Source organism: Esox lucius, chromosome 8 (assembly GCF_011004845.1).
Source record: "Esox lucius isolate fEsoLuc1 chromosome 8, fEsoLuc1.pri, whole genome shotgun sequence".
NCBI classification, from domain to species: Eukaryota; Metazoa; Chordata; class Actinopteri; order Esociformes; family Esocidae; genus Esox; species Esox lucius.
The window spans coordinates 29,339,250-29,366,308 of NC_047576.1; the positions used below are offsets into that span (position 1 = coordinate 29,339,250).

Here is a 27,059-nt window from a genome sequence, read left to right on the forward strand (position 1 = left end):
AATCAATAGAGCCCAGTGAGGCAGGGTTAGAGAAGCAGGAGTGCCTGGAGGAGTAAAGGAGTCTGTTGCTGTGGAGTATGGCTACAATACATCCTCTATAAACTTTAGCGAGTGACTGACTGCAGACCAGCCCTCATCCCCCGGCAGCCTCAGGTACTTTCAAACAGTCGGGGATACTCCGCTCTGTTCTCGTCTGTTTTCCATTCCTCTGCCCTATATAAACCAGCTTGGAGGAGCGGGGAGCCAAGAGAGACAGTCAGACAGACTGCATAGGAGTTACAGATCATAGACTATGTTTTCTACTTTGAAGGACCTGGATTTGTACCAAGACTAAACTCTCAAAATGTTCCTAAAATGAACAGCTTATTTACTTACTGAACGATTTTCATTGTTATCAGCAGTGAGTCATATCCCCAGAGTCCCTCCCAATGTGGGAGAGTTTAAAAGTAATGCTTTTTTTATGTTTATGTGCATTAGAAAGATTTACATACTTGAGATTTTGTGGTTTTGGTGAAAAAATTAAGTAAATAAACGTTATGTGAAGATAGGACTCCCCGCAGGCATAAAATGCAGGTTTGTTTCTCTAAGTAAACTCCATAATCCACAATAGGAGAAAAAGCTACAGAGAACCATAAGGCGCTGTTATGCAACACATCCTACGACCAATAATTTCTGTCAAATTATTTAAATCTGCTTCTCCATTATACTATACAAATTGCTGACCCTCAATAACTTCCTGTCAGACACAACAAATAGCCCACACGGGAGACACAAACATGCCACACAAACGAGCCCATGCCAATAGCTGAAGGTATAGGATACCTGGGTATAAATGTACTGTTATTGATATTGTAGAGTGTGGTTAAAGATGTACTATCTGTTGAGCTTGTTATTTACTGAGGCAAGGTTAATGCTTTATTTAGGAGTTTGAACCTACTGTAGCAGGATGCTCCATGAGGGAATGAGCCTGCCATCTTCCATCTCTGTATAGACTAAACAGGCTGCTCCCTACTCTTGATCAACAGTATGTGTCTGCATCACTCTGACAAGGCTGAAGAAACAGAGTAATGGTGGAAACGGAGCTGCACTTCCTAACCTCTTGCCAAATGTATGACCACATTAGAGCCTAACAATCCTCATGTTTATACACTGAACAAAATTATAAACGCAATAATTTTGTTTATGCCCCCATTTATCATGAGCTGAACTCAAAGATCTAAGACTTTCTCTATGTACACAAAAGGCCTATTTTTCTCAAAAATGTTTCACAAATCTGTTGTAATTGACAGGCAGAGGGAGAGCCGTAGAGGAAGAGAAGAGGAAAGTAAAGGCATATGGATGGAAACAGAGTATAGATCCTCATAATAGCCTGGACAGCTTTGTTATCTGAGACGTCTTCCACTGACACTGAGACTGACACTTGCCCTCTAATGACACTGTCACATGTCCTCTAATGACACTGAAACATGTCCTCTAATGACACTGAAACATGTCCTCTAATGACACTGAAACATGTCCTCTAATGACACTGAAACATGTCCTCTAATGACACTGACACATGTCCTCTAATGACACTGTCACATGTCCTCTAATGACACTGACACATGTCCTCTAGTGACACTGACACATGTCCTCTAATGACACTGACACATGTCCTCTAATGACACTGACACATGTCCTCTAATGACACTGACACATGTCCTCTAGTGACACTGACACATGTCCTCTAATGACACTGACACATGCCCTCTAATGACACTGACACATGCCCTCTAGTGACACTGAGACATGCCCTCTAGTGACACTGAGACATGCCCTCTAGTGACACTGACACATGCCCTCTAATGACACTGACACATGCCCTCTAATGACACTGACACATGCCCTCCACTGACACTGACACATGCCCTCTAATGACACTGACACATGCCCTCTAATGACACTGACACATGCCCTCTAATGACACTGACACATGCCCTCTAATGACACTGACACATGCCCTCCACTGACACTGAGACATGCCCTCTAATGACACTGACACATGTCCTCTAATGACACTGACACATGCCCTCCACTGACACTGACACATGTCCTCTAATGACACTGACACATGCCCTCCACTGACACTGAGACTGACACATGTCCTCTAATGACACTGACACATGCCCTCCACTGACACTGAGACTGACACATGCCCTCTAATGACACTGACACATGCCCTCCACTGACACTGAGACTGACACATGCCCTCTAATGACCCTGACACATGCCCTCCACTGACACTGAGACTGACACATGTCCTCTAATGACACTGACACATGTCCTCTAATGACACTGACACATGTCCTCCAATGACACTGACACATGCCCTCCAATGACACTGAGACATGCCCTCTAATGACACTGACACATGCCCTCTAATGACACTGACACATGCCCTCTAATGACACTGACACATGCCCTCTAATGACACTGAGACATGCCCTCTAATGACACTGACACATGCCCTCCACTGACACTGAGACTGACACATGCCCTCTAATGAAACTGACTTTGGGAGGATGTGGAGGAAACAGGATGAAGGAGCAAGTGAGTGTAAGAAACAGATGACAGATAGAGGAAAGAAGAAAGACTTGAAGTGAGAAATTGAAAGACAGAACAGAAAAGAGCAAAAGGAGAACGTTCCATAAGTGAAAATATCCAGGCCTACATTGTGTTTAAGAAATTCATTGAGAGTTGATTTGATGTGTGAACATGGACAAACAAAGAGAATTACATGAAAGAAGGGCAGACGAGAAAAAGGAATTGAAAAGAACAGAGAGGTGAAAAAATCCTTCCTGCTCTCTGTTTCCTGTCATAATTGTTTTGTTAGACTTCATCAGGAGTGCCTTGCTCTCCATTCATTTCCTCCGGTTGCTACTCTAACCCTACCTCCCTACTTCTCTGATTGTTCTCTGGCCTCTGTTGAAGACAGATTAAGGAAAAAAAAGAGAGGTTTCATTCCCTGAAACAAACATTATTATTGTCCCATAGCCTGGGGAGAAACACAATTCCTCCTGTGAACCGGAAATGACCGGTAGCTTAGTGGTTAGAGCATCTAACCTGTAATCTAAAGGTTGCTCGATCAAGTCCCCAAGTCAGCAATGTGAAAAATCTGTTTTGTACCTGAGGTAGGTTAACCGTAACTAGGGACGCACTGATCGATTGGAAACAGACTATTTCCGTTTAAAATAGGCGACTAGCAGATGTCTTCAGGTGGACGATCAGGAGAATCGATCTTTGATGCAGAATGATCCCAGTGTATTTATTGATTAAACATTTTCTTGTGTTTCTATTTCTTTAGATTACTAATTTTTATTTTTTTTTAATCCCAGATTTTATTAGATGATGAAATAGTTGAGTGTAGGCTATTTATTTATTTCCACAGCATCAGGGCGGTTAAGAAATGCTCCTCAGGTGCTGTATTTGTGTGCATTCGTAGGTTGCTGCAGATCCAGAAGAAGTGCTTCAGTGATTCAGTCTATAAATGGTTGAAGCATGTCAAAAATAACATTTCAGGATTATTCAGTATTAGTTTTATTTTAAAAAAAATGTGCGGTAGTTAGAATCAGTGTTTCTTTACAAAACAATTTATAGCCAGACATTGTGACTGGTAGCATTTTTTTGACAAATATTTTTTGTACTCATTATGAACAAATTAACATCCAATTCGTTCTATGACTTTTGTAGAAATCTATGTTTTTATAGAAAGCTAATCATTTCCTGTCTTAATCACTGCAATGAATAATTTTCTTATGGAGAAATACACCAACAATGTATGCGGTAATGCATATACACTGTTTGTTGGAAAATGTCAATCAGCCTAGTGAATAACAAAAAAAGTCCAGAGAGATTATACACATGCCTTTGTTGTATTTTTAAAAAAAAATTTAAGCAAGCCCTAATGAGATTCAATGCAATTAAATGTTCTGTCAAGCTATCAAAGCTTTCACAAGGACAGATGGGATAGAATAACTAATGTAGTTGCGGCAGAAGCTAATGCTATCAATGGTTTATCGGAGGTATAAAGGTTGACACAAAAATATCAGCGAAAGGCTAAAATCGTCAGAGGTTACACTGTTTTGGGAGTCCCAATTTCCATCTGTACATGTTGAATAGATATTTGCACGTTTGTTGATAGTTTTACTATCTGTTGATTAGCAACTGCTTGCAAAGGTTATGGTTAGAGTTAGGTTTGGAGTAAGTTCTGGAGAGGACAGATAGACAGACTGCTGTACTGGAGGGGAGGAACAGAGAGACAAGTGTCCTGGAAGGGACAGAGAGATGGACTGACAATGGTACTGGAGCGAGACAGACAGACTTCAGTAGTGGTCATTTGGGACATACTTGTGTTATTTGGGAGGTTACAGGAGGCTTTGTGTTTGTGTCCTGTTATAATGCTTCCCGGTTTCAATATTTCTTTCTGCAACCCTATAGTGTAGTGTTTCCATGAGGCTGTGTCTCTGGAGCAGAGCTCCTCAAAGTCATCCATTGGAAGGTAAACAATCCTTTCCCTCCGCTGGCCTTATCAGTGCTAACACTGTGCTCTTCCTCAGGATGTCTGTCCAGGCAGGGCCAGTCACACCCACACACAACTCTACCCGTTCTGACTACAGCCACTGCTGCCTCTCTCTAGTAATCCATGTGAACATTTAACACACACACACAGACAGTAACTCACAGACACGGTTGTCATACTCGACATGTACTTGACGTGTTACATCACACTTTACCAGTTCGTCTCTTATCCAGTTTGTCTGTCTAAACAGCACCCTGGATCTTCACTGGTCTTCCAGAAAAATGCAATCCTAAAGACATGTGAAAGATCTGACATTAGGTTTATGTTGAGTGTACCTGGCTTTATTCCAGATAGATTCTAGTTAATGTGTACCAGTCAAAAGTTTGGACACACCTACTCATTCAAGGGTATTTCTTTACTATTTTCATTGCAGTTTAGAGTGAACACAGGTCTGGTAAAGAGTACATTGCTGCTGAATAATAGTGAAAGAATCAAAACAATGAAATAACACATGGAATCATTTAGGAACTAAAAAAGTGTTGAAATCAAAATATCAGGAGGCAGAGTATGTAATTTCACCGCTATGAGACCCAACCGTTCTCACCAGAGAAATCTGCAAGTAATATCTGATGTGAATGTGGGAGTGAATGTGTACGTGTGTGTGTGTGTGTGTGTATTTCAATGTATGAAATGCATCTGATATGAATGAGGTAGAAAGAAAGACTTTGAGAATGGAACAAAAGAAAACAAGCATTCCATACGCACTAGATGAACCTGATAAAATCCAATGCAGGATTGTCTATATATGGTGATACAGGTTACGGGAGTGACTGGTTTACAATATGTTGGGCATGCTGAACCAGGCAACACACATTGTAAGTGTAGTGTTAACTTGAACTTCAAATACCTGGGAGTGTTTGCTTAAGCCTTTCTTATAGTCCAGGTGGACTCATTCTCACGTTTTTATTGTTTTCATTGCAGTTAATAGTGAACACAGGTCTGGTAAAGATTGCATTGCCACTGTACTGTAATATATGTGTTTGGGTTGTGAGTCTGCCAGCTAAAACATTTTTAGACATTTGAAAACAATGGTGTGTTTCCAAACATGGCAGGCTCTCTCACTGCTGTATGCTATTTCAAACTTTTTAAAGTGTTTGTTGTCCTAGTTAGGGATTTACTCTAAATTACTTTTCCATGGCTCGCAGAATGTGGCTACATAGTGTAAGGTTTAAGGTAGCATTATATGTAAGGTTTAAGGTAGCAGTATGTAGCTACATAGTGTAAGGTTTCAAAGTAGCCATATGTGTAAGGTTTAAGGTAGCAGTATGTTTAAGGTAGCAGGTTTAAGGTAGCATTATATGTAAGGTTTAAGGTAGCAGTATGTAGCTACATAGTATAAGGTTTAAGGTAGCAGTATTTAGCTAGATAGTTTATGGTTTAAGGTAGCGGTATGTGTTTGTTACATAGTGTAAGGTTTAAAGTAGCCATATGTGTACGGTTTAAGGTAGCAGTATGTTTAAGGTAGCAGTATGTAGCTACATAGTGTAAGGTTTAAGGTAGCAGTATGTAGCTACATAGTGTAAGGATTAAGGTAGTATTATGTGTAAAGTTTAAGGTAGCAGTATGTAGCTATATAGTGTAAGGTTTAAGGTTGCAGTAGGTGTAAGGTTTAAGGTGGCAGTAGGTAGCTACATAGCGTAAGGTTTAAGGTAGCATTATGTGTAAGGTTTAAGGTACCAGTATGTAGCTACATAGTGTAAGGTTAAAGGTAGCAGTATGTGTAAGGCTTAAGGTAGCAGTATGTGTAAGTTTTAAGGTAGCAGTATGTAGCTACATAGTGTAAGGTTTAAAGTAGCCGCATGTGTACGGTTTCAGGTAGCAGTATGTTTAAGGTAGCAGTATGTAACTACACAGTGTAAGGTTTAAGGTAGCAATATGTAGCTATATAGTGTAAGGTTAAAGGTAGCAGTATGTGTAAGGTTTTAAGTAGCAGTATGTAGCTACATAGTGTAAGGTTTAAGGTAGCAGTATGTGTAAGGTTTAAGGTAGCCGTATGTAGCTACATAGTGTAAGGTTTAAGGTAGCAGTACGTGTAAGGTTTAAGATGGCAGTATGTGTAAGGTTTAAGGTAGCAGTATGTAGCTATATAGTTTAAGGTTGCAGTATGTAGCTACATAGTGTAAGGTTTAATGTAGCAGTAAGTAGCTACATTGTGTAAGGTTTAAGGTAGCATGGTGTTCAAGTGAAGTCAGTCCCTCTACATGTACATGCAGTAGGATCTGTAGATCATCTGTTTTTACCAGTGTAGCCTCAAAATAGCATAATCCTAAACTTTGCCCATACATGGCATGCTACATACAGTGGGGAGAACAAGTATTTGATACACTGCCGATTTAGCAGGTTTTCCTACTTAAAGCATGTAGAGGTCTGTAATTTGTATCAACTGCGAGATACGGAATCTAAAAAACAAAAATTTGCATTTTATTCCATGACATAAGTATTTGATCACCTACCAACCAGTAAGAATTCCGGCTCTCACAGACCTGTTAGTTTTTCTTTAAGAAGCCCTCCTGTTCTCCACTCATTACCTATATTAACTGCACCTGTTTGAACTTGTTACCTGTATAAAAGACACCTGTCCACACACTCAGTCAAACAAGCTCCAACCTCTCCACAGTGGCCAAGACCAAAGAGCTATGTAAGGACATCATAGATAAAATGTTCAACCTGCACAAGGCTGGGAAGGGCTTCAGGACAATAGGCAAGCAGCTTGGTGAGAAGGCAACAACTGTTGGCGCAATTATTAGAAAATGGAAGAAGTTCAAGATGACGGTCAGTCTCCCTCGGTCTGGGGCTCCATACGAGATCTCACCTCGTGGGGCATCAATGATCATGAGAAAGGGGAGGGATCAGCCCAGAACTACACGGCAGGACCTGGTCAATGACCTGAAGAGAGCTGGGACCACAGTCTCAAAGAAAACCATTAGTATCATGGATTAAAATCCTGCAGCGCACGCAAGGTCCCCCTGCTCAAGCCAGCGCATGTCCAGGCCCATCTGAAGTTTGCCAATGACCATCTGGATGATCCAGAGGAGGAATGGGAGAAGGTCATGGGGTCTGATGAGACAAAAATAGAGGTTTTTGGTCTAAACTCCACTTGTCGTGTTTGGAGGAAGAAGAAGGATGAGTACAACCCCAAGAACACCATCCCAAACGTGAAGCATGGAGGTGGAAACATCATTCTTTGGGGATGCTTTTCTGCAAAGGGGACAGGACAACTGCACCTCCTTCCCTCAGTAAGAGCATTGAAGATGGGTCGTGGCTGGGTCTTCCAGCATGACAATGACCTGAAACACACAGCCAGGGAAATTAAGGAGTGGCTCCATAAGAAGCAACTCAAGGTCCTGGAGTGGCCTAGCCAGTCTCCAGAACTGAACCCAATAGAAAATCTTTGGAGGGAGCTGAAAGTCCGTATTGCCCAGCGACAGCCCTGAAACCTGAAGAATCTGGAGAAGGTCTGTATGGGGGGTGGACCAAAATCCCTCCTGCAGTGTGTGCAAACCTGGTCAAGAACTACAGGAAACGTATCAAATACTTATGTCATGCAATAAAATGCAAATTAATTACTTAAAAATCATACAATGTGATTTTCTGGATTTTTGTTTTAGGTTCCGTCACTCACAGTTGAAGAGTACCTATGATAAAAATTACAGACTTCTACATGCTTTGTGTGAAAGTGTGAAAACCTGCAAAATCGGCAGTGTATCAAATACTTGTTCTCCCCACTGTACATACACCGCAAAAATCGGCATACCCAAATTAATACTGTCAGATTTAAAAGTGTCTATATGGATCCACGCCACAAGTGTTAATTTAACTTTTTTTGGAGTGTTGGTACTTTAACACTGTTTTGGTGTCATTTTTGACTCATTTTGGAGTGAATATTTAAAACTTCTTAACACCAAAAGGTGTTAGTTTTTCTCAACACTGTTATGTAGTGTTAGACATTAACTCTCTCAGAGGATTATTTGTTGACTATACAAGTGTTAGCCCCATAACACTTAAATGGTGTAAATACAGCTCCTCCTGGAAATAATATTTAAATTATAGTTTGCTGAAATAAAGGTGGACATATATTGTGTTTTACAAATAAACATTTATTTAAATACTTGCACCTAAAAAAACTGAAATTACATAAAAGAAATGTAACAATATGGAATAATATATGTCCTTTCACTCTAATTAGAGTGTTGCTTCTGAAATGGTCTAAAATAAGTTAACTGGTCAACAAAAGTCAAAGCATCTCCATTACTTTATTCCTGTATACAGTATGCATGAGTGTTCATCAAAATAAAATATATCAACAGAAGAGGCTATAATTAAAGCACGCTGTTCATGTAATATTATATTACAGATTTTGTTGAATACAGGTAGGGCACTGGATGTTCCAGTGCATACAAACAAATCAATCTGGTACTCAGTGCCATCATTTCTGACCCAACTTGGAGTTGAAACATCTAAACATGGAACCAAATGTATGTATAAGAGGGCCAATTTTTTTATACACCGTGGATAATGAATCATTAAGTGGTGTTTGGGAATCAATTTCTTATCAGGGAACAATGTTTTGAACATGTTATGGTGGTCATAAATCAAATGTTTTAGGTAACATATCATGCGATCAGTAAGGACAGGGGAACATACTATATTGACAATTTGTATCAAGAGGAGAACTAAGTTCCAGTTATTGTCGTTTTGACCACATCACCAAAGATAAGTGGGGTATTTTGGAGAATACACCATGACTTAATGGCATTTAAACCTAAGTGCTTGCTGTTATCATCCATTTTTAAGCCACTTGGTTTGTTTTTATGTTCCAGATGACCATAATTAAAACTGTATATCCTGTCTGACAATGTGTTCAAAGATATGTATCCATTTTTGATCAGGTACTGAAAAAATTGCTTTAACTCATACTGCACGATACCCTCTAACAAATCACACATGATATCCACAGCGAAATTGTCAGTGCTGTGAAAATAGCATAATGTACTGAATACACAAGGTTTTAACACCATAAACAGCAGGTAGAGAAGGATCTTCACTTAGTGCATTGCAATGTTCAGTATGAAGCTCTTTGGTGCATAGAATTAGTCCAGGGTTAGTCCATATTTAGTCCAGGGTTATATTCAGTAAATACAGACTGAATTTCTTCCTTATTTGTCAGACAGAACCTACAACATTGTGCTGCACTGAAAGATTCAACAAAACCAAGCAAGACATTTAAAGCCAGATTATCTCCTGTGACTTGAATTACAGAGCCAAACAATGGTTCATCAATAAGAGGCTTCAGTATTTCTTTGAAAATCATAGGGTTTTAAATTTTGTGCATAAAACAGAGTTGCCTGATGCACATTCATGAGTACAGAGTTCACCTTAGGTGGGAGATTTTTTAGTGTAAAATAAACACAACCAAGTTTGTGGATCCCTTTCTTAGAACCTAAAGGTTTAGCCATTTCTAAATCATCATAATGAAGCAAAATCTGTAGAGCATGCCTCTGTTTTGAGAAAAGAGGATAGTTTTGATAATATAACCCATCATTAATGTCTATGTATACCCCATTTTTGCAGTGTTTCTCTTGTAAGAATCACTCTCTGATTTCACTGTTTTTGAAAATGGATTTCAATGTACCTAAAATGGAGACATATGTGTACTTGTCTGTGACAGGAATTTGACTATATGCACCTGTAGTTATATCTCTACGTGTATCCATTCTCACACCAAGGACAAACTCTTTAGGCTCAACTTTTCATATTTTTGCCTCTTCCTCTCTGTGTTAAATGTTGAAAAAGGATTACCTAATTGATTTAAACTGTGCTCTTTCTGACTCTTTGGTTTCAGAAGAAAATGTTTGGAGAACTGCTTCTCGTGCTTGACCTTGAACATCACTAATAACTTCCTCCATTGAACAAACTATTGTTTGGACAGTGCTTTGAGAAATACCAGAGGTTTGCAAGTGTGCAACAATTGAACCGCACATTCTTTCAATTGCTTTCTGTGTGATAACAGGGGGAACCTGTAACATGGATGCAGCAGAGGTTGTTGGCTGATCACTAGAAAATTCAAACTCAAAATGTCTTTGTGTGGCCACTTCCTGGTTAGTATTGACTTGTTCATCATTATGAACAGTGTTCAAGTGCTTTCTGAAACCATTGTACGAACATAAAGATGAAGGACATCCTTGCTCTCCACATTTCAAACAAAGGTTTTTAGCTGGATACAATCCATGCTGAAATTTTAAATGTTGACAAAGGACTGAACAATTTTTGTGGTGCATTTTACAAACAAAACATGTTAACATCGAACTTCGGATCTACACAATTCATGTGGATGACATTTTCCCATTCAAAACGGCAATTTTCGGCGAAAAGCGACTAGTTTGCAAGTATGTTTAATAATCTGTAAAGTATCTTATCACAACAAATGCCAGAGGCCATTATTCGAACTGTATTTTTTTAAAGTCTTTAGACGGAAAAATATTTAATGTTAGTCATTTATGTCATTGAGAGAATCTAAAGGTTTAAGATGTCACAAAAAAGTTACTCTTAACAAATTTTATGTAAACAACGCAAAAAACACAAACAAAGCAGGTAATATATGAATATTATTTAAAACACGAACAATATCGACTTTAAAGAAAGGTTTAGCTCAGATATTGTTAACAATTAGCCAGTAACTTAATTGTCAGCTATTTTTAAACACCAACTTTTGGCTAACATCCAGGGCTGGCTAGCAGCAATCAAACTGTAGCTCCTCTGTAGCACGCTAGCTAACAACTCCTAACAGTTAGAGCTAAGTGGCATACATTTCTCAGAAAAAACTATGAGACCGTTTTTTGACAGCAAATACTGTAAAAAATGTAAAGCGAGATTAGCTAACCACGAGTGTTAGGGTCTCTAGTAAGAGTGGGGCGACATTAATTAAAATTACAGTGGCTTACCATTGCAAAACAGGTACCAGAAGGCAAATAAATATAAAATATAACATTAACATTACCAAACGCAGGTAATTTGCAAAGTCCCTCGTGCATCAGTCGGTGTAGCGCTCTGGCTTCAGCCAATCGCGTGTTTCTATACAGTGGGGGCAGGGTCACATGAACAATTCAAGTGTAATACCCAGGATCGGAGTTTAGAGTGAGAAGTTCAGAGTCAATATTTATACAATTACACTTACACGTTTAATTTAATGACACTTTGTTTTTACACTCGGTTTTGACACCAACTGTAAGAGTAGAATTAACTCTACTTTTGCTCAAATTTCACTAACACTGAAACTTTAACACTTCTGAATTTGCTGTGTATGTGAATGTGTTAAGGCAGACATGAAATCTTAGAACATTAAATGTCTTTGTGCCACATCTCCGTACAAGTTCAGAATACCATTGTGGTTCTGTGGTTTTGTAAGTGTCTAAGTCTCCCCAGCATTCCATCCAATTGGCAACAGATTTTTAGTGTTGTAGGAATTGCCTAAATATATTGTGATATTTGCACCTGCACTCAATGCAACAGCTTGCAAATACAATGCTGGTAGGCTACCCTATATGATGAGATTAATGTGAAGAGCTTTAACACGTGTTTTCATGTGTTAGCCATAATGCCAATAGTGTGTATGTGTGTGTGTGTAATGCCATGGCTGCAGCTAGTCTTGCTGGAATATGCATTAGGTAATACATCCACATTAAATGGTTGTATGGAAACTCGGTTTGTCTGACCCATTTTATGAACAACTCACTGATGCATTTCACCCTGACATTCTCCCAAAGGAAACCGACAAGGAAATAGTGTGGGTGTGTTTTTGTCTGTCTCTGCTGGCTTCTCAAAATCTCTCTTGTAGTAGAGGAGAAACTGAGAGGAAGTAAACGTGTAGCTAAACACAGACCCCCGACCTTAGGTAGTCATTCACAGTTCTACTGGTAGGTAGTGTGTGGAGGGGATGTTTGGTGCGCGTGTTTGTGTGCATGCGTGTAAGTGTATATGTGTGTATAGTCCAATACAGAGTCAGCAGCAGGTGAAATGGTGTAGCTGAACTAGGAATACCGTAAGTGGCAGGTAGCTTTTGACCCAGCATTAGTTTATAGACAGGCTTGTGTGTGCACATATCTGAGGTGTGTGTGTGTGTGTTTGTGTGAAAGAGAGGGAGTGTTATGTAGGGTGTGGTTGGGTGTTGATCAGCAGAGAAAAACGACCCCCATGGTATTTACTGAGAGTGGAGTGGGAAAGAAGAAAGTGAGCTGTTTCAATTTAAGCTCTAGTCAGTCTCTAATTTTCTAAGCCCTACTTGACCTTTGGTCTCCCGGGATGTGACATATATATATATATAGCCTTGACCTTTATGTCTGACCCTACTGGATGGCAGATATATGGATATAGATGTATGCTGGCTCACTTCTGTGATTAGACAAACCATGGCTAGGTCAATAAATAAATCAGAATGGGCAGATACTAAAACAGAAGGATGGAATGAAAAAGAGTCCAACCACAGAATACACTAAACAAATCACACAATGTGGCATGTCAACATTGACATGTTTCACGTATTCTTCACTTCTTTATAGCATTGGTAAATAATTGAATTACCCTGTTAATGCCGTTGTAATGTATACAAATACACTGTTTGTATTCCAGGAATCCTCACATGATTGTGTCCATCCACCAATGGCCTTTTTAAAAAAGTTGCTTAGTAATGTCTTTAGAGTCAGCTCCCGTCCTCCCTAAGAATGCATGCAGAGTGCAGATAAGAGATTAGGCTGCTAACATACCCTTAGTGTGTGTGTGATAGGGCTGCTTAACGGATGCCAGTTAAACACTGACTCCTTACGGTAATGATTTGAGGGAGAATGCTAATAGCAGCATGCTTGTGTTGTATTTTGTTGTGTTGTGGGATGGCATGACGGGAGTTTCCCCGGACCTCAGAGTGGACAGGGAGACGGTAAGTGTGTGTGCACAGGCCATCCCTCTGGAGACCACAGACAGCCTCCTGTAGAGGTCAATTCACAGTGCCAAGAGAGTAAGAGAAGGAGACCATCCGTTACAACAGAGCAGCTCACACACACTCATATACACACACACACACACACACACACACTGTTGCTGGGTGTTATTCTTTGCTAGTCTTATTTTTCTGGGCCAGCTCATTGCTGTAGGCTTGCAGAAGGTGATCAATCACAGGGCCAATACACAGAGCTGTTGCCTGACGATCTCACTCCTCTGTCTTCTCCTCTTTTTCTTTTTCCACCACAGCCGACACCACCTTCCTTTTCCTCCCCTTCGGGTTTGGTGTTGGGTTAAAGTTGGGAGGTTGGGAGGAAGGGAGAGAGTGGGGGAGGGAAGTAACCAGTGCAGAAAGCAGAGAAGAGAAGGAAAAGAGGAATACAGGATAGGAGCTGGCTGCACAGCAGGTGAGGGGAATCTATCTGACTCATCCTCCTCTCTTCTTTATCCTTCTATCCGATCTCTGCTTCCATCTGTTTTCTACCGCTGCTTTTGACGCCGTTTTCCCTCCTTTAATTGCGATCTCCGTCTTCTTTACTGTGCTTACTCCACCCCTCTCCCTCTTTCTGCATGGTACAGGGGAAGCGGTGGTCGGTGCAGGTGAGAGATGTATGTGTCTGGTGGTGGAGCTTGTGGCTCCGCCACATCCTGTGTGTGCGAAGGAGCGTCTGTGTGTGTGTGTCATGCTTGCTGCGTGTCCAGCCGGGCTACACTGTGATAGCAGCAGAGGGGCAGCTCGTTTCAGTCTTCTGTTTCTGTTAGTCGTTGCTTGTGCTGCATTGCAGGAAAAACAAACAGGGAACTGAACATTCAGTCGTTCTACATTTACTGGCAACGTTGCCAACCAACTCCTATACGTGTGTGTGTGTGTTTGTGTCGGTATGTCTGAGTTTGCATATGTGCCTATTAGGATGCAGACTTGTGTGTGTGTATGTGCATGTGTGTGTGCGGTGTTCGCCCACATGTGTGCATATGTAATTCAGGGCTCTGTAGCTGTCACTGTACAATCAATAGTGTGTGTGTGTGAATTTAGGGAGTGTTGGTTGACTCCCTCCCAGCCTGGTATTCAAGCAAAATGTTGTCGTAGACTGCTGACACATCATTGTTACCATGCAGACTTTGATTACAAGGAGCTTGTTGAGGCTTTTTTACTGGTCAAATAGAATGTAGAGGACTGTGTGTGACTGCATCCATTAACTGTGACACCTATATCTGTGACACCCATAACTGTAGTTTTAAAATAACTGTAACATCCATCAGAGTAACATCCATAACTGTAACAATCATTGCTGTAACATAACTGTAACACCCATAATTGTAACATTCATAACTGTAACATTTTCGTAATTCAGATTTTTGCCCTCTCTTTAAAATGGCAGTCTTTTCAAAAGGCTGTTCCATTTCAACTAACATTCATCGTGCATCTTAGTTGCTCAATTTCTGCAACGTGCCAACTTTTGATATTCAATTCTTTGGGTAGACAATCATCTTGAAAGGGTTCAACAGGGTGACTACACACATCTGAAGTTACATTTCTATTTAGCTCTACAGTCCTTTATGCGAAACACTGAAATTGAGATTTTGCGTACAAATGTAGCATCCATAACGCTGAAATCACCCAGTGGTGTAATTGATTCAGTTCGACGTGACCCTACTCCTCTTCCTCCATCCCTCTCCCTCCTGCTCTCTCCTTCTCTCCTCATCAGATGTCCCTCCTGTCTCCTCTCCTCTCTACACAACCCAGTTTTGTTTCATCTCGCCTGACAGCAGTCTCCTCCTCCCCCATCCCGCCATTCCTTCCCCCTCATCTTCCTCACCGAAATCCTGCTGTAACATGGCCATGATTTTACACACCAGGCCAGCCTTGCTGTGCGCTAATTAGCAGTAGCTTTTCCCTCCTTAAACCCTATTCCCCCTGATGGGGAGCTGAGGCAGCCATAATACTAAGGCTGATATGCTGGGCTAGGCTAGCCAAGGGGCTGGTTGAATAAATTATTCATGTTCATGTCATTCCTTATATCTAATAAAAGCAAGCAGTTGGCTTCATGCGGCACACATGCAAACACATACACACTTATCACTGTATGATGTATAACTTGTTTCTAGACAGAGAGAGTTGGAGTCTATCTCGTCTCTCTGTTAGGATAAGTTCTGTCCAGAGGAAAGACGGTTAATTTTCAGCGTTTCCTGTTTTAGTGGCAGATGGTAATAATAACATTGTAATATGTATGTACAAATGTAGGACAGGAGCTCTGTGTTTAGGCTGCAACAATGGCGCCATGGCAACTATAAAAAGCTACAGGATGGTAGCTCTCCAGGAATAGGGCTGAGTAACCCTGCTACAGATGGTTGATAGGCAATATCTGTTCCATGAAATATGTTGAATAAATGTTCCTGTGAGTTCTGAATGTGTGTTGAGTTAATGTAAAACGTTCTAGAGCTGTGCACCTGGTACGACCAGTAAGAAACCCCCAGATGTGGTTTTGTTGTCAGGTTCAGCTATTCATTCTGCAGCCATTTGGCAATTTCCTGCTGTTTATTCTGTGTGCATGTGTGTGCCTGTGTGCATACCTGCTTGCCTGGTTGTGCGTGCGTGCGTGCATGTGTGCGTGTGTGTGCATACCTGGTTGCGCGTGCGCGTGCGCGTGCATACCTGCTTGCCTGGTTGCGTGTGTGTGTGTATAAGATATGATTGTCCAGCTGCCATGTTTTCTCCCTGTCTTCCATTTCCCTCTGTCTTTCTCTCTTGCACACCTCTCGTCTCCAACCTCTGGTCTCCAATCTCATTTCCCCTCTCCTCTCTTCCGCTCTCCCGTGCCATTCTATTAATATAAGTCAATCTGCAGCGACGCACAGAGACTCATAATGACCAGGGATTGTCAGTGTTGGCCCGGCCCCCTCCCCTGGTGGTTCACAGGGTCAGCTCCATATGAACAGACTGTCAGCGGGAGCTTATTTACTGTGGTCGTTACAGCGATGTGATTCCCGCTGCTTCCGACATGGCGTTATTAGAATGCTTGTCAGTTTGCACCTCCTCATCAGCCCCAGACAGGCATTGTTGTTTAGAAATATGGTGTTTGTAGATCACGCCTGGCCCTGAGTGTTATGGCAAAGGTTTTAGGTTTAGGGTAAAAGTAACAAATGGGGCTAGAGTTACAGGTTGTGGTTAGGTTCAAGGTTAAGGTTAGAGATTTGATAAAATGGGTCATTTGTGAGATTTCCACCATACAAATGTAGAAATATGCTAATTAAAGTAATAGAAAAAATGTATAAATAGTTTATTGTTGGCTTACTCACAATCATAGAAAGATAAAGTTCTGGAGAGAACTAAAATAGTTTATAGAAATGTTTTCAAGCGATGGAAGAATCGGTTGATGTGGACCTGAAAATTGAGTTATGGACAATGTTTCTCCTTCAGGTAAGCCCTCTATAAGTAGGAAGCTAGCTACTTAGTACTAAGCTACCCATAATATCTCTGTTCAGTGCCACACTATCCTGGGAAATTCAAAAAGCATTTGTTAGCTCTGTTATAGTTAAACCATGTACATGACAGGCTATAAAACCATGAATTCCAAACCACGCATTGTATAAAGTTAGCTAAAATACCAAGCTAGTTTCTGCTATTTCACTTGTAAACACAACTGAGAGGAATTTACCAATCCCCCCCTTTTATGAGAAATTATATATTTTTCTTATTGTTTTACTAAGTAAGAAAAAGATAGAGTTGTTGCTGAAAGAGCAGTGGGCCAGATTCAAACCCTATACTTCACAATGATATATTTTCTCACTGTGTGTGTTGTTTCTGGAAAGAGGTTCACACATGTTTGACTTTGAATCCACAGAAACAGCCATAAACCTGTGTTCTTTCTGACGTGTTTGCCATCCTGTGACAATGCATAAGTGACGTTGTAGCTGTAGTGATGAGAACGCCACTGTCAGCTGCTCTCATTTAGATCTTCATTAAAGATAAACAACTTCAAACTAACTTTACTAAATCACAATTAACATCTCTTAAATTCCTCAAAATGAGGTGAATGTGAGGTCAGCTGGAGAGGAAGAATCCACCTCTGTTCTGCCTCTGTTCATCTTGCTGCTCTTTCTCTCTTCTTTGGTCAATCTTACTAATTCTCTATTTCTACCCTTTCTTTTTTTGCTTCTCTCTCAGTTATGTCTCTGTGTTTTTTGTGAGGATTTAATTAACCAGCTGTGTTTTTGGGGCTCTCTTTCTCTGTGTAATTGTCTGTAGTCTGCAGCCCCACACTTTACTAGGCAATTATCAGCAGCAATCTTCCGCTCACATATCTGCTAATTAGGCCTCAAGGACAGAGAGCCAAATGCCTGTTGTCACATTAAGGATGTGGAGTGTCAGGAACATGGATGCCCCTTCTCTCACTGGGCCAGCTGCAGGAGCAGAGAGCAGTGTCTGTCAGATCCTGGTTTCAGACAATGTCATACGATGTGCCACCATTCCCCACCAGCCTCACACCTGAAATTGAGACAAGTAGAGGATAGAGGAGGGCTGGGGTATGAGAGGGATGGAGGATAGAGGAGGGCTGGGGTATAACAGGGCTGGAGGATAGAGGAGGGCTGGGGTATAAATGGGCTGGAGAATAGAGGAGGGCTGGGGTTTAACTGGGCTGGAGGATAGAGGAGGGCTGGGGTTTAACAGGGCTGGAGGATAGAGGATGGCTGGGGTTTAACTGGGCTGGAGGATAGAGGAGGGCTGGGGTTTAACAGGGCTGGAGGATAGAGGAGGGCTGGGGTTTAACATGGCTGGAGGATAGAGGAGGGCTGGGGTATAACAGGTATGGAGGATAGTGTTGTGGAAATTTCTATATACAATGTATTCTAGGTACAGGAATGTGTGGGATCTGGTATTTGCATAGGGGGCATCTATTGTCTGTCCAGATGGAGATCAATGGGTTTTAGGACAGGATAGGAGAAGATACAACAGGGGGCAGTAAGGCCAGTTGGCCCCTTTGGGTAAACACTACAGTAGACATTATTGCAGGAAGGATAAGGTGGGGGAAGATAGCATTTGACGTGTGTGATAGAACAAAGGGAAAGGTGTTTGATTGACATGAAACAGATGGCAGCATCTTACCACACCCCTTCTTCCTATGTAATAAATACTGTCGAAATGATGTTTTTATTTAGAAACTATCCACCGTTACTTTGTAACCTGTATACTTTCTCCTTGCAAGTTTCATTAAAACCGTTTATTGCGCAATTGATTTCTCCTGTCTTACCTACCATTTTCGTACAACTATTTGGATTTTAGAAATTGCCATCACAATAGAGGAGGGCTGGAGTATCGAGGAGGGCTGGGGTATAACAGGTATAGAGACACCTCTACGCTAGATCACTTTTTGCTTTGCTGTCAGTGTTTGGGGATTATTTACTGAGGTGGTCCAGCTAGAAATTCTTATTAAACACACAATCTAAACACAGTCTTTCCCACAACACAGTCCCTGTGTGTACGTCTTACAGTTTGAGGAGGAGGACATCCCACCCTTAACCACAATGTACTAGCTAATACTATACTGGTCTCATTCATTAAACAAAGACAAGGGGGAGACAAGTCGTGTTATTGTTTATAGACTGCCCCTTTAAAACAATAAATAAAACAGGCTCTAAGAGTGACTTTGTCTTCCTAAGTAAAAAGTATTTTTACATCGGCACAAATTTGCATGTGAATAATGTAAATAAATTTGCTTTGCTATTTCTGTTTTGTTCCCCAGGGTTCACTTAGTTATTTAAAATGGGTTCAATATAAAAGCATGCTTAAGGTTGTGGGAAAGTTCTGTCCCATGCTGTGTATTATTAGTGTTGTGGGATGTTACAGGAAACAACAACCACAAGCCACCAGAACAGCTTCAATATGCTGTGGAATAGTTTCTGGAAGGGTCCGTAACTGTATTTCAGGGATGCGACTATGTCCCTTGCAATAAATTCCATAATTGTGCGTTATCTTGATAATGGTGGAAAATGCTTTGTCTCGTACCAGATCTGGTGATTGGCCACTGGCAGAAGAAATTGTAAAACATCAGGAAGCTGAACACCACTAATACTAGAGCCAGTTCCCAAAAAGGACCCCTCTTTCAAAGTCTCTGAGGTCTCTTATAGCCATGTTGCCAAGTAATGGCCAACTGGGCAGACTCTGGATTTTTCTGCATGACACTTGTTAATTCCATACCTGTGTAGAATAAACTTTGTATCCCGAAGTGTTCCTTCATTTCGACTGTTACCTGGACATTTAAAAGCTTTCCACAAGTTTCTGCTTTGACTAAAATCTGTTTTCTCCATCCCCTTCTATTGCCTCATGCAAAGCCTTCATACAAAGCTGGGCCTCTGGTTTCTTGGTGGCTCCGACTGGAACAAATGACACAAAATTACACACAGATGGAAAATGTTTCTGCTAAGCTGGATGAAACTGTAGCTCACTTTAAGTGTTGTGGTGGTTTTAAACAGCCACCAGGGATCTTTCTGTCTGTTAGATAATTAGGTTTACACTTGGGAGAAGTTGTGACCGGATGTTTCACTCATAACCAACAAACAATAACAGTTCACTGGAATAACACACTTAGAAGCAGTCATTTCACATGCAATCTTCTTATCTCAAATACAAATGTGAGCTCCTGTTTAAAAGAAAATGGTGGTTGCGTTCCAACCAGTTGGCCCAGTGTTGATATTATTTGTATTATTTGTGTATATTATTGTGTAAAAGTGTATTCTTTTATTTATTTTCTCACAGACGTCCATTGTCTGTTTCAGGTTGCCAACTGACTGTAAAGAAGTAAGCCCATGATCCTGAACCACTACAGCGATGGACAAGAAAAGTGGTAAGAGGTCATTTCCAACACCCCCATCCCCTCCCTGACCTAGACTACTACCCTGCTCATAGCCAGCCACACACTTTATCCAATGTTTGGCATCAATCACTAAAGGGTTAGGGCCAAGGGGAAGAGGTATGTTTGCCATGCTAAGTATGCTTAAGGACACTGCCACACTGGGAAGTTGATGTCTATATGTGTGCTTTTGATTGTTTTCTAAATGATAAAAAGTTTAGATAGCCCAAAGCGGCAATTAAGTTCCTGAGGGAGGAAATTCATTTCCTGCTATTTTACACATGTTGCTATGGCTTACACTCAAATGAGGAGCAGTGCTTGTTCTACTTTTTTGGGCTCCTAAGTACGTTTAGGGGCTTGTTGACATTATAAGAGAGAGAATAAAACGCTAGTCGTAATAATTTCAGTAGCATTTTCCTTCTGCATGTTCGAGATGTACCGTGCAGGATTGTGGCCACCAATCGCAGGACAATTAAGCTATATGTGTTCGGATAACACAGGAACTTTATACAGTTTAGGGGGCACATGCTACAGTACCTCGGAAGGTGTAATCTCAAGCTATCAATATCTGCCAGTTTACACAACAAAATCAGCTAGCGTCTTGAGTCATCTTCAATATGTCTCCGAAAATGTAGCGTACCATCATTTAGCCATTGGTCCCCCTGCTTCCGGAATTTTTTTCTTTATTATTATCATTATTAAAAGTAGGGCTGCATATATTAACTGATTCAATCAATTAATCAATAATCAAAATACTTGGCAATTTCATGTTTGATTTGTTGGGTGTATTTGAGACCCAGCTAAATAAAGAAAGATAAAACATTGAACGATGGGGGACACTGCGGTTATCAGTTAAAAATCCATCTCAGAGCCTTAACATAGTCAACACTTGTCTGTTTTCTCAGAGCTCAGAGCCTTAACATAGTCAACACCTGTCTGTTTTCCCAGAGCTCAGAGCCTTAACATAGTCAACACCTGTCTGTTTTCTCAGAGCTCAGAGCCTTAACATAGTCAACACCTGTCTGTTTTCTCAGAGCTCCGTATTCATTTGCCATTGTACACTAAGTTACTTGTTGAAGTGAGAAACCTTTCTTCTCTAGTGTGTTGCTGAGTCGTGCATTAAGGCCGTTGTGCGTCCCTGATAGCAGCACCCAAACGGGGCTGCTTGTGTGTGTTGCGTTAGTTTACTGTTGAGCGCGCTAAGCATTCCCACGTTGCTGATGTGATGGATCTTGCCACGAGTGCCAGAGAAATTTGAGCAAAATACATCCCAAGTCGACATCAATTTATTGAACTGCAGGGATGTTGTCTGTGTTCTTCGGGCTATACTTAATCTATTTTTAAAGCTGCACGTTATAAGATTCTCAGAATCTTATAAGTAAAGTCTTACCTTTACTTACTTTACCAATGACAAGATTCATGTTTTGCTCAAAGCTGTAGAGTACTATACAGCATGTCCCTGAATGTATTACAATTCCTGTGAGTGCTAAATACTCTCTCTGTGTTTCAGCAAACGGCTACCCCAAGGCAGGAGGAGAGAGTGGAGGTGGCAGTCAGAGGAAACAGCTGCCCTACTCTGTAGAGACACCATATGGCTTTCACCTGGACCTAGACTTCCTCAAGTATGTGGACGACATTGAGAAAGGCAACACTATCAAGAGGGTGCACATCCAGCGCAAGGCCAGAGGCCCTCCGAAGTTCAGCACTTTGCCCAGGAACTTCAGCCTGCCTGGGCATGGAGCCAGGCCGGCCCCTAAGGACACCTGGTCCTCGACCTCCACGCTAGGGCCCAAGCCCAGAGGCAGAGTCAACGAGGTACAGCAGATCTTTGATTTTAGACCCAGTGACGGAGATACGACGCAAGGTCGGAGCCAGAGCAGCAAGGGGCTGGGTGGTAGCTTAGCCTCAGCCAGACCTAAGGATGAGACCGGGGCTCGGGTGATAGGCGAACAGCCCCCAGAGAGGCCAAATCTCCTCCGGACGTCCAGCATGCCAGTCACCATCCCGCACAGGAAGGGCTCAGAGTCTGGAGATGAGAAAACTGACAATGGCTCCTCTGAAAACGTGTTCCGCTCAGTGCCCCAGGACCGGTTGGGTCTGCACCAGCAGATCACTGCAGCATTGAAGAGGGTCAGAGAGCTGGAGGACATGGTGAGGACCATCCCTGAGCTAAAATCCCAGATCTGCTCACTGAGGGAGGAAAGAGAGCAGCTAATACTTAGGCTGCAGGCACAGACCAAACCCCAGCCTCCGCCTCCCCCGCAACGCACCTCACCCTCCCCAGCCCCAAGGACTCATGCTGGGCCAACATCTCAGTCACTAGCAGTTGACTCTGAGAGAACAAAGAGCACTGCATCAGAGACAGGAAAACAACAGGAATCCTTAAAAAGTGAACCACCAGAAGATCCAAATAGGCTTTTAACAGCACAGGAACCAGAGAGACAATCCAAAACATCGGAGGAACCCGAGAGACGAGCAGAGACATCGGAAGCACCAGTGAAACAAAAAGAATTTGTCTATCCATTAGAGCACACAGCGAAGAGGCAAACAGAGGCTTCAGAAAATGTCACAAAACAGAACGCAAAAGAAGATCTGGAAACAAAAGAGTTTGTGCCAGTCATAGAGGGGGTCAATGTCAGTGGTGATGGGGACCTCCTTAGCATTGAACAGCTCCAGGCTAGACTAGTAGCCCTGGAGGCTAAGCTAAGCGAGGCCAGTGAAGACCTGGAGAGAACGAACAGTCTCCTGAGACAACAGGTGGAGGAGAACCGGATGAAGGAGGAGATGATCCTACAGCTTAGCGAGTCAGGGTCAGAAGGGATAGAGTTTTCTGAGGACAGACGTACAAGGAGGGCCAGTGTGGATCAGCAGACGGAGACAGAGCGGGCTGACATGGTGGAGCAGGGGACAGAGACTGAGAGTATAATCATCTGTTTAACCAGAGAAAGGGGCAATAGGGTGAATCACATGACAGAGACCGAGAGGTTCAACAGTCAAGAGCGGGTGAGCGAGACAGAGATGGTAGTATGTCCGTCCAGACCAAGAGCTAACAGCGTGGACCGGGGGACAGAGACTGAGAGAGTGGATACAGTGGACCAGGTGACAGAAACTCCACCCGAAGCCAGGCTAGACCAGGTTACGGAGATGCCAGTGGTAGTCAGCGTAGACCGGACAACAGAGACCGCACCCGTCCGTCCAGTGAGACCAGCTCGACCTATGGCTAACAACATGGACCAGGCCACGGAGACGCACGCGGGAGATGGCGTGGACCATTCCACGGAGACACATATGGCACCCATCCGTCCAGCAAGACAGAGGACCGGCAGTGTAGACCGGGGGACAGAGACAGAGAGAGTGGGTACGGTAGACCAGGTGACAGAGACGGTGGCAGCTCAGCGAGCCGACCAGCAGACCGAGACAGACAGGGACAGAGCTGAGAACAACAATAACCCTCACAGGTCTCTAGAGATTGAGAGTGCAGCCATAGTGAGTGCAGCCATAGAAAGTGCCGTCACAGAAATTGTGGGTGAAGACAGTTTAGTCACAGGGAGCACAATCCCAGACATTTTGGTCACAGAAAGTGCAGTCTCAAATGGCTTGTTCAAAGACTATGAAATCACAGAGAGTGCAGTAACTGAAGAAGGCTTTGTGGTTATTGATAGTGTGGGCACTGGACATTTGGTAGCAGAGAATGTGGGCACTGATATTATGGCCCCAGAGAGTGTGGCCCCAGAGAGTGTGGCCCCAGAGAGTGTGGCAGCAGAGAGTGTGGCCGCAGAGAGTGTGGCCCCAGAGAGTGTGGCCCAAGAGAGTGTGGCCCCAGAGAGTGTGGCCCCAGAGAGTGTGGCCGCAGAGAGTGTGGCCGCAGAGAGTGTGTCCCCAGAGAGTGTGTCCCCAGAGAGTGTGTCCCCAGAGAGTGTGTCCCCAGAGAGTGTGGACCCAGAGAGTGTGGTCCCAGAGAGTGTGGCCGCAGAGAGTGTGGCCCCAGAGAGTGTGGCCGCAGAGAGTGTGGCCCCAGAGAGTGTGGCCCCAGAGAGTGTGGCCCCAGAGAGTGTGGCCCCAGAGAGTGTGGCCCCAGAGAGTGTGGCCCCAGAGAGTGTGGCCCCAGAGAGTGTGGCCCCAGTGAGTGTGGCCCCAGAGAGTGTGGTCAAAGAAAGTGTGGTAACAAAGACTCAAGTAATTGTAGACAAGGAGACAGTTGTTGAAAAGACTAGAGTGACTGAAAATGATGCTAGAATGAGTATGTCCACAGACAGTACAGTCACAGAGAATGTGATCACAGAGAATGTTGCAACTGAGATTGAGGTTCTGAAAACCACAGTTACAGTGAGTGCAGTTGTAGACAGCGCGGTCAAAGTGGTTGCAGAAATAGAAACTCCACGTCCAGAGAGCCCAGCCCGCACTCCCTCCTCGAGCCAGCCCCAGATAGGTCAGAAGGATAATGAACATCCTCAATCCCAGGACCCTCGTCTTTCCAAACCAGCCCTGGACCCGGCCCCTCGCCGGGGGTCCAACCCAGCCCTGGGCCAGGTGGTGACGCGCCTTACGGGGCTTATCAACGAGCAGTGGGCCCAGCTAGGTAGCAGCCAGGACAAGCAGGAGACCCCCAGCCCAAGTTCCCAGAAGGCCGCAGTCGGGCAGGGTAAGGTCACCACGGGGAAGTCTTCAGCGGGGAAGTCAGGGACGTCTAAGATGAGCTCCATCCAGAGCCAACTGGTCAGCTCCCTCAGTGCACTGTCAGCCTTCTACTCCCCCGGACAGAAGGCTGCTGCCAGCCAACAGCAAGGTATGTCTATGTTTTGGTACAGTGTCAATGTGTTCAACATGATAGTAATTAGTTATGTATGGTCCTGGTCCACTCTGGAATCTGAGTGTGGTGATAGACTGGTCCTGACTATAGGTTAGACCTGATGATAGACTGGTCCTGACTAAAGGTTAGACCTGATGATAGACTGCTCATGACTATAGATTAGACCTGATGATTGACTTGTCGTAACTATAGATTAGACCTGATGATAGGCTGGTCCTGACTATATATTAGACCTGATGATAGACTGGTCCTAACTATATATTAGACCTGATGATAGGCTGGTCCTGACTATATATTAGACCTGATGATAGACTGCTCATGACTATAGGTTAGACCTGATGATAGACTGGTCCTGACTATATATTAGACCTGATGATAGGCTGGTCCTGACTATATATTAGACCTGATGATAGGCTGGTCCTGACTATATATTAGACCTGATGATAGGCTGGTCCTGACTATATATTAGACCTGATGATAGGCTGGTCCTGACTATATATTAGACCTGATGATAGACTGCTCATGACTATAGGTTAGACCTGATGATAGACTGGTCCTGACTATAGATTAGACCTGAAGATAGACCGGTCCTGAAAATAGACTGGAACTGAAGATATATTAGGCCTAATAATAGACTGGGCTTTAAGATGGGTCTGATGATATAGTACTCTTCCCAGTCAGATGTAAACCTTCTTTTCCTACACTCTCAGGCATTGTTTACCATGATATAATTCCTTTGGCCTTGGTCCAATTGCTTTATCTCCATGATACCAAGACGCTGTCTCTTCAGGCCGTGGCCTGTCTCTGTGTACAGTGTCAGATCACTGGGCTCCTACATTGACTCTGATAGGCCAGGAGCCTTTGTGTGTGTGAGTGATGGATATTGATTGCAGTAGCTATAGGAGGAGCACATGTAGGGGAGATGACTCGATTACACTGTTGGACGACCTCCAAGAAACTATTATATATTCTTCCCCCTCCCTTCCCGACCCCCTCCTACTCCCCCTCTCCCTCCTTCTAGTGGAGCCTTGGCCCAGAAGCTAGAGTAGTCCCCTACCACACACATGGCTCATAGGAATGTCAGTGGGGAGCTGTGCAACAGTGTGGCTTTTGACTGTGACCCCCTGCTCAGTGTATTCAGCTATTGTTCTGCAGAGCGTCAGTGACATTTGAGAAAAGGTCTGGCTTGAATTATATTGCCTCAAAAATGCCCTGCTTGGGCCCACTTCGTTTTAGGTCCTGTTACTACCACATGCAGAGGCAGACCCACAACTGTTTTTCCAACCCATTTACATCAACGTCCCTCTGATACAGTATCGACAACACAACAGCCCCTCCTGTCTACCTCAATTTACATCCAACACAGTACAGACAACATCACCCCCTCAACCCATCTATCTCAGTGTCCTCAATTTCCTTCTAATACAGTAGACAGCACACCATCCCCTCCTCCAATCCATCTTCCTCAATGTCCCTTCAATACAGTACAGACAACACAACATCCCCTCCCTCAGCCCAACTACCTCAATATCCCTCCAGTACACTACAAACAACATCCCCTCCCACAGCCCATCTCTCAATGTCCCACCAACACATACAGGTAATTCAACAACCCCTCCCTCAGCCCGTCTACCTCAATGTCCCTCAAATACAGTACAGACAACACAACATCCCCTCCCTCATCCCATCTACCTCAATGTCCCTCAATACAGTACAGACAACACAACATTCCTTCCCTCAACCCATCTACCTCAATGTCCCTAGCTATAGAGAGATATATGACAGCTAGCTA

At 42.9% G+C, this 27,059-nt stretch overlaps 1 protein-coding gene across 1 annotated transcript in view; it reads left to right on the plus strand.

Moving 5' to 3' along the window:
• Positions 1-27,059, plus strand: part of kank4 (KN motif and ankyrin repeat domains 4) — a 74,349-nt gene that overhangs the window by 36,380 nt on the left and 10,910 nt on the right. Inside the window, exons 4-5 of the mRNA XM_020048892.3 lie at positions 20,384-20,451; positions 21,968-25,243. Of these exons, the coding sequence (XP_019904451.3) occupies positions 20,436-20,451; positions 21,968-25,243 (3,292 nt within the window). The 5' untranslated portion in view covers positions 20,384-20,435. The remainder of the gene's footprint in view (positions 1-20,383; positions 20,452-21,967; positions 25,244-27,059) is intronic.